The 14,194-nt window shown below is 39.4% G+C and overlaps 2 protein-coding genes across 2 annotated transcripts; both read right to left on the bottom strand.

Annotated features, from left to right (window-relative positions):
• Positions 1 to 178: 178 nt before the first annotated feature.
• LOC117133487 (glutathione S-transferase T2-like) lies at positions 179 to 2,403 on the bottom strand. Its single transcript, XM_033289818.1, has 2 exons — positions 2,354 to 2,403; positions 179 to 2,247 (listed from the first exon to the last, which is right to left on the bottom strand). Exon 2 carries the CDS (start codon positions 1,306 to 1,308, stop codon positions 445 to 447), a length of 864 nt encoding a protein of 287 aa, XP_033145709.1. The 5' UTR covers positions 1,309 to 2,247; positions 2,354 to 2,403; the 3' UTR covers positions 179 to 444.
• Positions 2,404 to 11,519: 9,116 nt separating this feature from the next.
• LOC103864030 (uroporphyrinogen-III C-methyltransferase) lies at positions 11,520 to 13,887 on the bottom strand. Its single transcript, XM_009141797.2, has 6 exons — positions 13,770 to 13,887; positions 12,805 to 13,698; positions 12,641 to 12,718; positions 12,487 to 12,556; positions 12,061 to 12,338; positions 11,520 to 11,975 (listed from the first exon to the last, which is right to left on the bottom strand). The coding sequence occupies exons 2-6, from the start codon at positions 13,345 to 13,347 to the stop codon at positions 11,826 to 11,828; spliced, it is 1,119 nt and encodes a 372-aa protein (XP_009140045.1). The 5' UTR covers positions 13,348 to 13,698; positions 13,770 to 13,887; the 3' UTR covers positions 11,520 to 11,825.
• Positions 13,888 to 14,194: the final 307 nt, after the last annotated feature.

The following is a 14,194-nucleotide window of genomic DNA, read 5'->3' as shown; positions in this document are numbered from 1 at the left end:
ACTCAACTTCGGGTTGAGGAGGGTACTGAGCCGGGGCACCATAGTTGCGGCTTATCTCTTCTTGGTCTCGACGTATAAGATCATCTGTCTCGCTGTAGGGACAGTCAGCTGTCTCCCCACCATACTCCTCTGATTCAGAAGGTTGCGTGTAGCTGTAGTCAAGGCCCATGTCTACCTAAACCTGAAAAAAAAAAATATGTGTGTAGCTACCGTCAGTTCAAAGTAAAAAAATAGAAGTGTGTAGCTAAGGACAGTTCAAAAAGCAACATTTAAAAGACATGTAATAGCAAACATCAAGTAGATTCATCACGTTAAGCAAACATAAAGTAGATTCATACAAACAAATAAGGCTCGAATTCTCAAAGCCGACAGGGAAAGAGTTCAAACAACATTTTAAAGACATAGTTTATAAGGTAGAAACATAGAAAGATTTAGTTTTGTTGCTCAGAAATACTGAGCGAGTACCTTATTCTTGACAACTTCTTCAGCTTCAGTCAGAGGGTCTTTTTTGGTTAGGAGAGAGTCTAGTATGGCCAGTCTAGACAGCTTCTCCTTCATCATGAGATCCTCCTTCTTCATCATGAGATCCTCCTTCTTCATTTCCCAAATGGTCGAATACTCAGCAACAGACTTCCCTTGACCATTATTCCTTTTAGCTTTAGCAGCCTTTACACCTTCAGGACGGATGTCTTGATCACCATGACACGTGCTTGAAGTATCAGAAACTGGCTCACCAATTTTTCTCTTTGAACTGCCCGTGGGTTTAGGTGTGTTGAGGTTAAGCCATTTCTGTTCATACCTCAACACACACCACGCATGCTCAAGATTAAACTTCGAGTGCTGATCAGCGTAGTATATCTCATGGGCCATCTTGAGAACATCTGTTTCATTCTGACCAGAACTGATTTGTCTTTCAGCTGCAGCATATGCGCCACAGAACTTGCTCACTACATCATTGATTTTGTGCCACCTCTGCTTGCAGTGGAGATGCTCTCTTGTTTCACCACCCTCTCTAGCATGTGGACTAGCTGCGACATATTCGCCTACTCGTTTCCAAAAACTCCCCGACTTTTGATCATTTCCAACGATCGCATCCTTGGATGTGTTCAGCCACCCGCTGATTAGGACCTCGTCATCGGATGGGGTCCATTTCCTTCTCTCCTTACGGTCCACAGGTGTGGCTTCAGGTTGAGTTCCAGCGTCGGTTACTTGTGAACTGAACTGAGGGAAACTTTCATAAGGAAAGTTTTGACTGTTTAGAAGGCCCATATAACTAGATGACTGACTATATGGATTCCTTGGATCCATAGCTATTAGAACAGAGAAAGAGAAGAGAAACCGGAGAGGAAGGGATTGCGCAAACAAGAGAGAAAGAAGATGGTGGATATATATGATACAATGAAGATGGTGGACATATATAATAGGTTAAACTACAGATAATTAAACAGTAGACAAGACCATTACTGCTAAGAAGTAATGAGATACAACTATAAACTCTAACAAGCAACCCATAAACTACAGAGAAGTAAAGTAGACAAGACCATTAACGATATGAAGAAGTAATGAGTTACAACCAAACACTCTAATAAGAAGTAATGACCGAACCATAAACTACTTTCAGTAATGACCGAACCATAAAATCTGACAAGCTACACATAGAACCACAAAGCTAGTAACAAGTTATTAAATATCAGTTTACTTTTACGCAAGTACAACAACCTCTTTTGCATTTCACATGTATATGAAAAGATTTACTCTTTCAAAACTATGAGAATAATTAGGAACAATGACCATAAACACTTGAACAATTATGCTAACTCAATCAAAGGAAATTCACAAATGAACAATGAGCATAAACACTTGAACAATTATTGTAAATATGAAAAGATGAACAGATTTAGTCAATCAAAACTATGAGAGAATTCTGAACAAGAGTTCATAAACGCAGGAACAATTTTGTTTACTCATTCAAAAGAATTCACATATGAGAAATTTAGCAAAAATATTACACACCATCACAATTACAAACCATCACAATCAGGAAGCATCATCACTCTAAAAAAAATTCTAACCAAGACGGAGATAGATCAAATCATCAATCGTAAGCTCTATATCGCACGAAATAAAATTAATCTAACCGAGACGGAGATTGAGAAAACACAAACCTGTTTTCGATTGGATCGCCGTCGAGAGAGAGAGAATACGGAAACGCCGAGAATGCTTTCCACACCGAAACTCGTCTTTCCCCTACAAAGACGATGCATGCAACGCAATCGTCACAACAGATACCAATCAAACCCACATATACATCGACTTGTAAATCGTAAAACAGAGGACAGAGAAGAGCACATACCTCGTCAATATTCGATTCGGCGGAGAAGTCTTCGATTACACGACTGATCGGTGACGCTGTCGAAATAGAGAGAGAGGAGTCGAGATCGCCGTCGGAATAGAGAGAAAGGAGTCGAGACCAAGATTATTCGAAACATATCTTCGTGTTTCCTCTACCCCTTTCGGTTTCCCAATCAAACTGTGCCACGTGCTCAATAAGGACGAGCTCGGACGCTCCTTGATTAACCCACGTCTCTCTTCTTTTCTTTTATTTTTTATTTATTTTTCGGCCCATTTCGCCTAAGGACGGCCTGCTGGGACGCCGATAATGTTGGCCTTAGCATCTCTATCCTCACTCCAAAAATGGAGTGGAAAATGGAGTATGAACAAAAAATAAAAAATCTCTATATTTATAGAGTAATCACTTTTTTGTTTTTTTACTATTCTATTTTCTACTTCATTTTGCAGTAAATTATGGAGTGGGGATGGAGATGCTCTTAATAGTATGATTTAGGGATGGACAATCGAAGTCCCAATATTTGGGTTCAATCAGGTTTTGGGTTTTCCGGTTTATGAATTTTAATCCCATTCAAATATTGTAAATGTTCGGGTCGGATTTGGTTTGGGGTTAGTCGGGTTCTATTTGGGTTTAGTTGCATGTCCAAGATCCAGTTGAACACGAAATAGTTTTGGTTTCGAATATTAATTGAATTATCGGTTCCAAAAATATTCATTTGTACTTGATTAAACTCAGTATATTTTTAGTATTTTTCATAACTTTTGTGCGTTGTTTTCTCAAACCATATTGCTATCCTTCAAAATAATTTTTTGGGAGCATGTCCTTGAATTATATGTGACAACATATATCATGACAAATCAAACTTTGTACAAACGAGATTCATACATAATTAAACGTATAAAGTTAAAACTAACAACTATCAATTCCATAAACGTAAGAAATGCTATTTTAATTTTTTTGTTAAAACAAAAAATATTTAAACTTCCAAAGCAAATTTATTCATAATTAAACTTTAAATGCAATTGTCAAAACATTAAAACATCAATATTGACCTAATACCAAAAATACATACTAAACCAAATATTTGAGTTAATTATTCATTTAATAGATAATTATTTTAGGTACTTAATAATATCTTAGTGTATTTTAGATACATATTAGGACTGGGATTGGATTTGGTACAAATTATGTTTTGAGATTTTAATTTCTTTGATTTGTTTAGATATCCATTTAGGTTCGGGTTTGACTCGAGTAAAACATATAATCCAAAATACCATAAAATAAGATCCATTCAGTATTTATGTAAGGTTCGGATTCGTTCGGATTAATTTCAATTCGCCCGTGTTTGGTTCAGATTTTTTGGATTCGGTTTATTTGCCCAATCTTAATATGATTTGAGTTGAATTAGTTTCCTTATAATTTATATTACATTTTTGGATCAGTGCAAATATCTCACCAAAAATTAAAACTACATATTATAAAAGAATTGAATAAAATTGTTTTCTAAAATATCTCCTTGAAAATATATTTTATCAATTCAAGGAATATTAAATATTTGCAAATTTAATGATTTGATTTTATATTCACAAAATATAATAATTTTGTATATATGAAAATACGTTAAACAACTTTGAATCGTAACTTCTCAAGGAAGCTTAACTTTAACAAACTTAACGATATAAAGAATCAAACTCCCTTCCTAATTTCTCATACCTTAAACTTCCACACATTTTTCCCCCAAATTGAAACTTTATATATACCAAAAGGCTTTTACAACCATCAAGAGCAATATAGCTTACATCTCCACAAACTTCCAAAAAATCAGTTAGAGCGACTAAGCGACTAACTACTCAATCATCAACAACACCCAACAAGGGCGGACCAAAAAACACCCAACAACCCTGTTAACTATCAGATGCTCCTCTTTCATTCGCATACATGTGATCCAACCATCTTGGGTGGCCAGCCGCTACATAAGACTGCATCAGACCAAACTGCCTGACGCTCTGAGCGATGAAAGAGGCACATCTAACTGATGCCAATAGTCTGATCCTTAACTCCCACGCCTTGAAAGATTGCAATTCTCTCTTAATCTCTGTAGCTTCAAATTGCAAGGTAGGCCACAAGGCAGGTTTCTCTATCGCCTCAACAATATCCCCAAAGGTTGAAAGAAAGATAACCTTCTTCTTTCTCAAACTCTTCATACTTTATAAGACCCACAACTAAACTCGCAACTTTGCCTCACTGATAGACTTCACCTCCGAGAAAGCTCTCCTGCTATATTCCAGAACTCTTCCATTCTCATCTTTCACAATCCAAGCCGCACCCATGAGCCCAAAACATTTCGAGCAGTCCATATCAAACTCACATATGACCCAGCCTTTAGCGATCGCCTGAGCATTACCATGTGCTCCCTTCTCTATCACGCTTGCCTCCACCTTGTCCATTCCACTCTGAATCGTTGAGCCAAGAACCACACATCAAGCTTCCTCTTTCGCGTTCTTCGTAATTTCCTCTGCTTCAAACAATTTACCCTAAAAAATAAAGGTATTTCTGTTCTTACATGAGTACCAGAGGATTCACGGCCAGCTTCTGTTGATTTCAACATCAAACCTTACATCCTTACTAACCTTCAGGAGATAGGCAATGTTTTCATAGATCGATTGGTCACTAAAGCCACACCGAGGAGAGGGGATATTGGATATAGCCCAACACTTCCTAGCAAGATGACAGCTACAAAATCAGAAATCAGAATAGATAATAAAGTTTCTGGTTTATTCTGCCATCCTGTCCAATGAATTACTAAGATTTCTTGTTCACTAGAATCCTATATGGTTCACCGATTCCCCTTCGAAACCACACAGCTGGCATCGATCATCACACTTCATTCCCCTTTTCCTTAACAAATCAGCTACCAGCAGGGCTTGTGACATAGCTTTCCATACGAAAGTTTTTATCTTAGGAACTGTCTGCACTTTCCAAATTTGAGATTTCAGGCTGTTGAGTGATGGAAGAGCCTCAGCCACTTAACGAATCTCTTTACTCTTCTCCTGAGACACTAGCCAATAGCCTGCTTTATTAGTGTATGCCCCTGATTTGTTAAATTTCCACGCCCAGAAGTCCTCTTTAGACGTAACCAGTTGGTTCTTTAGAAGAATTTGAATATCTGAAGCTACAAAAACCTCCTCCAACACCTGAGTATTCCATCTTCTGTTTTGAAATTCAATCAACTCCCTCACTCGCAGATTCACGTTGAACGTGCAATTTTTAATCCAAGGAGCCCTCAGACCGCATTCATCCGTTTCATATTCAACCCATCTATCAGTCCAAACATTTGTTGAGTTTCCATCACCAACTCGCCGCATCCATCCGCTTCATCTTCAACCCATCTATCAGTCCAAACATTTATTGAGTTTCCATCACCAACTCGTTTCTGCAGACACTTTAATAAAAACTCCCTCCCAAACAAAAAGCTTCTCCAAGCAAATGATGGCCTCTCACCCAATTTGGCTTCCAAAAAGTTAGAACTTGGGAAGTATCTGCTTTTGAGGAATTGGGCCAACAAGCAGTGAGGGAAAGTAAGGACTTTCCAAGCCTGTTTAGCCAGCAGTGCTTGATTGAAAGCTTCCAAATCCCTAAAACCCATTCCTCCACTCACCTTTGGCAAGCAAAGTTTCTCCCACGCTATCCAATGGATATTCCTGAGATGCACGTCTGATCCCCACCAGAAGTTGGCCATGGCACTTTGACATGTTGGCATAGATTATTTTCGGGAGTTTGAATATTGACATCGCAAAAACAGGCAGTGCCGATGCAGACGTCTTTAATAATACTTCTTTACCCCCCTTGGGACAGCTTCCTTAAGTACCAAGCATTCAGTCTACCATTCACTCTTTCTTTTAAATAACCTAGCAGCTCTATCTTAGAGCCGCTAAAGCATTCCGACATCCCTAGATATTTTCTTGAACCTCCTTATTTGAGATACCTAGCACCCTTTGAATCGCAAATTTCACAGCGGGACCAACCTGAGATCCAAAGGATATAGCTGATTTATGCAAGTTGATTGTCTGACTTGTTGCACTGCCATACACCTCGAGCACTTGATGCAGGGTTAGAGCTTGGTTTTCAGACGCTTTACACATAAACAAACTGTATTCGGCAAACAGCAAATGATGAACTGAAGTCCCCTCATCAGCAAACTTCAAACCATTTAGCAAGCTTAGTCTTTCCGTTCTAGTCAATAGATGAGTGAGCTCTTCTGTACACATCACAAATAGAAACAGCGAGAGGGGATCACCTTGGCGAAGTCCACGCTGTGGTCTAATCATCCCAAAAGGTTGATCATTCACCAGCACCGCAAAGGAGACATAAGTAACGCATGCCATAATCAGTTTAACCCATTTGGAGTCAAACCCAAGAGCCTCCATCAAAATCCTCAGGTAGCTCCACTCTACTTTGTCGTAAGCCTTTGACATGTTCGTTTTCACCACCATTGTCTCACTCATGATGCTCGAATTGACCCGCAATGCATAAACCGCTTCATGAGCAATTGTGATGTTATCTGTAGTCAATGTCTCCGCCACGAAGGCCGATTGATTAACATATATCAGCTCAGGGAGGATGGGCTGTAGGTGTCGCGCCAATAGCTTGGAGATGATTTTATACAGTACTGAGCATAGCCTTATCGGACGCATATCAGCCATAGTTTCAGGCTCCTAGACTTTTGGTATAAGAAAGATATAAGTGAAGTTCCAATTCGTCGGCATTCCCCCTCTTTCAAAGAATTTCTTTACTTCAGAGGATACTTTTGGCCTTATCTCATCCCAATATTGCTGAAAGAAAAGCCCCGACATTCCATTCGGCCCTGGAGCACTTGAGCCTTTTATACTGAAGACAACACTTTTGATTTCTTCATCTGACACTTCACCAATCAGTCGCTGATTCATTTCTTCTGAAACTCTTGGTCTCATCTCCTGGAATGGAGGCCGATAGCTTGGGGGATTAGACGACTTGAAGAGATCGTTAAAATAATCCATAGCCACCTAAGCTTTTGCTGCTTCTGACCATTGTTCTACTCCTTTTCCATTCGTCATTTTTATAAGCCTTTTATTTGCTCTGTTTGCCTTAACCGAGGCATGAAAGAAGTTAGAGTTTCGGTCAACATATTTAAGTCATTTTTCCATGCTTCTCTGCTGCCAAAAAATTTCCTCTTCTTTGTACACTCTGCACAGCTCTTTCTTTATCACTCTGATCGCATGCCAGGAAGGGTAGTTTCTTTATTGAAACCATTCTAACCTCCTCTCCAGCATATGAATTCTATCTTTGGCATTGAAGATCCTTTGTTTCTTCCATTCACTCAAAACTCCTCGACAGTCTCGTATCTTTTTCGCCACACTTCTATTTACGGACCCCTCCACAGAACCTCTCCACGCTTCAATGATCTTCTGTTTCACACCCGGTTGAAACAATAATTTTATGTCAAACCTGAACTGACCCCCATCCTTTCTTGATAAGCTTGAAGTTTCAGTAGCACTGGTCTGTGATCAGAGCCGCGTTTATCCAAAAACTTCTGATTCGACCCATGGAAAACTCTCAACCATGCCTTGTTGCCAAAGGCCCTGTCTAGACAACATTGTATCCACTTCTTCCATCTCTGACCAGACCATGTAAATCTGATACCAGATGACTCCAGTTTTTTCATTCAACAGGCGGAAAGCATGTCCCCAAAAGGTTTGAATGATGCTTCAGATCTCATGGAACCTCCAGTTTTTTCATCGTTGTTGAGGATCTTGTTGAAGTCTCCAATCAAATACCACTTATCCTTTCTAGTGACCCATATCTTGCTTATTATTTACCAGACAATATCTTTCCCCTCTGAAGACGGTTCACCATATATACACGAGAGGAAGAAACTAACTTCTCTATATTGAACCTGCATATCAATCAGATTCTTATCCGCATATTTAATATCCAGCTTGATGTCGGTTTTCCAAAATACTGCCAAGCCCCCACTCAAGCCTCTCGGATCAACCGTGAAAACCCTATCATACCCGAACCACTGCTGCAAATCCACCAAAACATCTCTACAATTCTTAGTCTCCATCAAGAACATGATCGCTGGAAAATGTGTTCGACGTATTTCCCGGAGTCGCTCAATTGTCAGGTCTTGAGTAAGCCCCAATCCCTGGAAATTCCAACTTCGTATGCTCATTTAAAGATTGTGTGATCCCTCCCTTGGGATCACCTTTAGGGTTTTAGACTTCGCCGAAACTAGAAGATCCCCAAATTCAGTTTCTACCTTTCTCTTCTTACTCCCTTCCATTCTCTTACCAGCTGATTTATCTCACAGAACCCCCTCTTCCTTTTCTACATTCAACAACGGTCTAGGCTTTCTTTTTGATTTAGGAGGGCGTCTACGCTGATATGTTTTCTTTTTAGTTCCGTATGAAGCACACGGTTCTGAAAAATCCGTGCTAAAAACTGTTGAACCATTAGAAGAACCCATATAAGTGGCACCAAAATTAGCATCTTCACTTTCAGCCATCGTGATCTTTTCAGCGTTCCATCTCCCTGCTGTACCAGCTCTGATTGAAGAGGCCATCAATTTCTCCTGCTGATTCCTACCCTCTTTTGGATTATTTAATTCCTTATAGCTGAAAACTATTCCCTTCCCTTTGTCGAAGTCTTGAGATATAATGGGAGGTGCCTCAAGTCTCAACACAGTACGCTGCAGCATAGGGTCTTGTTCCACAGCAGCTACCGAGCTTCTCACTCTTTCTTCCCTTAGGAATCTATCTTCTTCAGTAGCCAGCATCAAGTACTGTCTCATTTCATCCAACACCTCTTTTACAATTTTCGGCTTTCCTGTAACCGAGTTTATCCCCACCTGATCTTCAGATAGTACTCGAAAAAGGGGATCATCCTCTTTTTAAACAGCCTTTTTTTATTCCAACTTCTTTGAGATCTTTTGGCGCCTTACAAGAGCTTCATCTTTTCTTCTTTTCACTACAAGGGGACAGATGCTTTTCTCATGGTTCAGCCTAAGACAGGTGAAACATCGCTTTTGGATCCTTTCATAGTTAAAATGGATAGTCATCGGCTTAGCTCCTTTTATGTTGACTACCTTTGACATCTTTAACGGGTTCACCACATTAAACTTAACTTGGACTCTTTCATAAGGTTGAGTTTGCGGTTTTGTGAGATCAAATATAAATTCTTTAACTTCCCCCTCCAGGTCTCCAAGCGCCATGATAGCTTCCTTTGTGTAGTAATTCATAGGAATGTTGCTTATACTAACCCACAACAGGATATACTGAAGATAATCGTTTGGTGGTTCTTCCACCCACCTCTCTATCGCCAGAGTCCATTCATTGAAGGTATGTACTCCTTTCGCCAAGACACCAAGCAAATCATACTCATGATCAAAGAAGAACTGAAAGCGCTCCTGAGACAGAGCCACTCCTCGACATCTACCTTCCTTCTGCCATTTTCTAGGCATTCTCCAAATTAATGTTGACATTTTCTGGCATTCCAGGTCTAGAATTCTACCCACCAAACTCAGCTTATTCTTCTCATTCGAACAGAACCCCAACAAATCCGGTATTTCGAACGGTTCATCTTCTTCTTCTAGTGAAAGAGCCATCGATACAGATAGTATTCGAGCTTCCAAACTGACTTAATCCAATGTTTTTCACCCGGTTGAATGCCCCAAATTCGATCAAGTTCTTTCCCTAAGAACCACGAACCCTAGATTTTATATCCTCTTTTGCTAAAAAGTAACTAAAAAGTATCACAAAGTGGTTGAACGACTTAAAAGAAACGTGTTTTTCTTGCTTTTTCGGGGTTCCACACTCCACTTCCTTACTTCTACTCGAGTGAGAATCCTAAACCCATTCTACAGACGCCAAATCTAAACTTACACACGTCTTACTGTAATTTTTTTTTGTTTTTTTTGTAAATGAGTCTTACAGTAGTTTTGCTCTTCATTTCCTTATTCTTTTGTTTATATTGCCATTGACTGATTATTTTTTATTTACCATAATATTTTAATAAATAGAATTGTTTTTTTTATTATTTGCATAATATTCTTGGTATACTAATGTATTTGTTATTTCTTTTCTTTGTAGATTAATATTAAAAAAGTGGAGGGTCAATTAAGTAAGAAGGAAATGAAGTAAGATTTGAATATTTTTACTGGTGGAATATTGCCTGAGAAATTTGACATGAATTTTTTATAGGAATTAGTAGCAAGATATGAAATTATATTTCACTTATTTAAAGTTGGATATTTATCAAACTGAGGACAAACCAGTTAACTTGTGGTTTGATAGCCAAATGAAATTTCACCGAACAAACCAACAAAATATATTATCTAAAAATTGATTAATTTTAAAATATAAATTTTGATAAAAAATAATCCCACGTTTTAAAGAGTGACTTCGAATTTGGCGTTATTAAGGGCCTGACTGGTTCAAACGCAGCGGTTGCGGTTGCAATTACGGGAGTTTGTGGATGCGGGCGGTTGCGGTTTTTAGCGGTTTTAAGAGATTTGTACGACTGGTACTACGGTTAAAAACTGGTGCGTTTGCGGTGACTTATGACTGGTTAACTACCAAATGCGGTAACAGTCAAATAATAAATTAAGAATATTTACATTTAATATAATTATAAAAATATCAAAAATCATAAAATTATAATAAATATAAAATTTATATTTAGAAAGTTATAATTTTAATTTTTGAAAATTTATTGAAATTGTTTTTATCATAAAATTTTATAATATTAATTAAAATATATAGATATATTTAAATATTTTCATAATTTCAATTTTAATTTTTTTTTAAATATTTTTACTTTTGTATATATATTGTTTAAGAAAAAAAAAAATTTTACCCCTCCCGCAACCGCAAACGCTAGCTGGAGCCAGCTTTTGAATTTATGAGATTCGGAGCAGTTTGAAGCGGTTTAGAGCAATTTGAGTGATTGTTGCAAACCGCCGACAACCGCTTCCAACCGCAAAAGCTGCGTTTGCGGGTGGTAGCGGAAAAACCAGTCGCCCCCTAAATAACATTTTAGGTTACAGTGATACCATTAAGGTACAATGCTTTTGCCCATCCAATTATCCATTCAACTCAATTCCAAAAGAGAGAAAAGTACGTGACATTCAAAGCGGGCGTAATAATAATATCGGCCAAGTGGTTATCAACGTGCTAATATAAACATCTCTAAAAGACCAATAAACAGTAACGAATATGAAGTTAAACTTGGCTCCGTTTGAAGCTAGTTTATTACATCAAACATTGGCGTTTGGCATTTGTCCAAAAACAATAAAACTACCACTTCACATATCACGTGGACAGAAGAAAAAGTATATCAGCCTTCCTTTGGCTTATTACATCTCTCAACCTTCTTCAAGCTTCACTCCTAAAAGTTCACCATAATGTCGGTGTACCCGTAACATAAAGAAGCGAATGATCTAACGGGACTCTACAAGGCAAGAGGATTCCTTTGTGCAATGTGGCCATAAAGGAGATAGCTCGACGACTTTCCCTATGATGATGAGCGTTGGTGACACCAATCCAGCTGCCTGAATCTCAGTCGCAAAGTCTTTAAGCTCAGCAAAAACCTGCATCATCCCAAATATAGCCTTTTAAAAAACTTGAGAGTAACACCCCACAGAAGAAAAGAGAGTATATTGGTTGGTTGCTTACATTACGTTGAAGAGGAGTGGTTCCACGTTCAACCGCAACAGCTGGTGTGTCACAAGGTAGACCGTGGTCCATCAGTTTCTGCGCAAGAGAAGGTAAAGTTCCCAAACCCATATAAACAACAAGGGTCGTGTCAGGATCAGCTGCATTCTCTGCGACGAAGAGAGGGTCGGTCCCTCCTTTCCTGGAATGACCAGTGAGGAACCTCACACTAGTTGCAACACCACGATGTGTTAATGGAATCCCAAGCTCTGCTGCTATCCCAGACGCCGCTGTAATCCCTAAAATCAAAACCATAAACATCCGGTAAGATAAGCTAGCTCAGTCACAACAATCATACAAGTTCCTAAACATTCATCAGAAACAACCAAGTGCCAGAGAAGCAGTTGGTTAGAGAATAGAGTGACAAGAAGAATTAAAGAAGATTACCTGGGATAACTTGAACTCGAATCCCTTGTTGTTGCAGAAAGTCCATTTCTTCCCCGCCTCGTCCAAAAACCTGAATCATCAAATCAAAGTTACAAAGGAGGCCAAAGGAGAAAGGAACAGAGAGCATATACAGAAGCAGAAAACAAGAGCTTACCAAAGGATCTCCACCTTTAAGCCTCACAACAGTAGCACCAGCTTCAGCAAAACTAAGGAGTAGTTCATGTATCTCCTCCTGTAACAACATCAAAAGAACTAATCACTGTTCCAATTCCATCAATTCAATTCAGACTTCAAATCATAAGCAATCAAATGTTGTACCTGAGTTCTGCTATGATAACCAGCAGTTTTGCCGACATAGAGAAGCCTAGCATCAGGAGCAACCAACTCCAGAACATCATTAGAGACAAGCCTGTCGTAAAGCAAAAGATCAGCGCTTTGAATGACTCTGACAGCTTTCAAAGTCAAAAGCTCAGGATCTCCCGGTCCTGTCCCGACCAGAAACACATCTCCTGGTCCGCAATCACCGCCTCTGCATCCACTCTCTCTCTTCTCTCTCAGAACCTCCAAGAGCTTCTTCAGCTCAGGCAGCTGCGACGCGATGTCGTTTTCCCTGACAAAGACTTCATCTTGCTGATTGGGCGACGGTGGCGGTGGCGATGGAGATGGAGTGGATGCTTTGTACAGCCATTGATCTCTTTGGTATCTCTCAACAGAGTGCTTCTCCGTGAAGGGTGAGGAAGAAGAAGCAGTGATCTGGGTTTTGTAATGGAGAGAAGAAACAGGCTTATGGTTTGTCGAATTGGTGCTCTTCCAGTTTCGAAGATTGGATGAGAAACTGGGAATCCGCTGGACAAGAGCCATTCTCTAAACAAGAACACACACGCCTGCCTTAACAAGATTCACAGATTCAAGACAGAATGTTTTTGTAAGAAGGAAGAGTCGTTGACACCAACTTGATGGCTTTTTTGCACATATGCGTGAAAGCAGACATTTTTTATAATCGAATTGATTTGTACTTTTTCTGATGACGAAAGGGCACCCCCAGCGGAGATTACTAACCCTTTGATGTGTTCAAGGGGACTGTGACTCTCTTTACTCTCTCGGAGCTCAAGCCGAGGGTACTTTCGTAATTCCGTTGGGTCGCCCACCCGTATGCTATTTTTGACAAATATTATAAAACGTCCCAGCTTTCGATTTTGCTTTTGCCTTCCACTAGTCAATTATCAAACATTTTCACTGACCAGAAACCAACAATAGACCAAAAGGAGGGGAATTAACAATACCTGTGACTGCGAGCCGGAGGAATCCGTATAACGTGAAATCAACAAGGCGGAGGAAAATCTCCGGCACGGTGGAGACGGAGGAATTGATACGATCTCCGAAGAGGAGAAACCGACATATACAGATTTGAGCTTAAGAGATCTTTTGAACCTTTTATTGGGCCTTTAATAACGGCCCACCTCGAAAGTCCACGCAGTGCCACGTTGGATCAATGGCCGCTATCGGTTAAGTACCACGTAGACTCTTAACTGGACACGTGCTGTACAAAATGACCTAGGCGGTAGAAAACCTTTTTTTACCACCGCTATTATGTTTGGAACATTGAGATTTGAACTGAAGAGGGTGCTGGCCAACTCACAATTTGATCAAATTGTTTACTTCTTATCTTTTATTTTCCCGAAATATTCAACTTCTATTTTTGTAAGAT

The sequence above is a fragment of the Brassica rapa genome, chromosome A04 (genome assembly GCF_000309985.2).
Source record: "Brassica rapa cultivar Chiifu-401-42 chromosome A04, CAAS_Brap_v3.01, whole genome shotgun sequence".
Lineage (NCBI taxonomy): Eukaryota > Viridiplantae > Streptophyta > Magnoliopsida > Brassicales > Brassicaceae > Brassica > Brassica rapa.
This window is presented reverse-complemented; position numbering and strand designations above follow the sequence as displayed.

Excerpts from the sequence above, each read along its gene's own strand:
- LOC117133487 (XM_033289818.1), bottom strand. The coding sequence starts at position 1,308 with ATGGATCCAAGGAATCCATATAGTCAGTCATCTAGTTATATGGGCCTT.
- LOC103864030 (XM_009141797.2), bottom strand. The coding sequence starts at position 13,347 with ATGGCTCTTGTCCAGCGGATTCCCAGTTTCTCATCCAATCTTCGAAAC. Across the intron at positions 12,719-12,804 it reads GTTATCATAGCAGAACTCAG|GAGGAGATACATGAACTACT; the intron begins GTACAACATTTG and ends ATGTTGTTACAG. Across the intron at positions 12,557-12,640 it reads TTAAAGGTGGAGATCCTTTG|GTTTTTGGACGAGGCGGGGA; the intron begins GTAAGCTCTTGT and ends TTGATGATTCAG.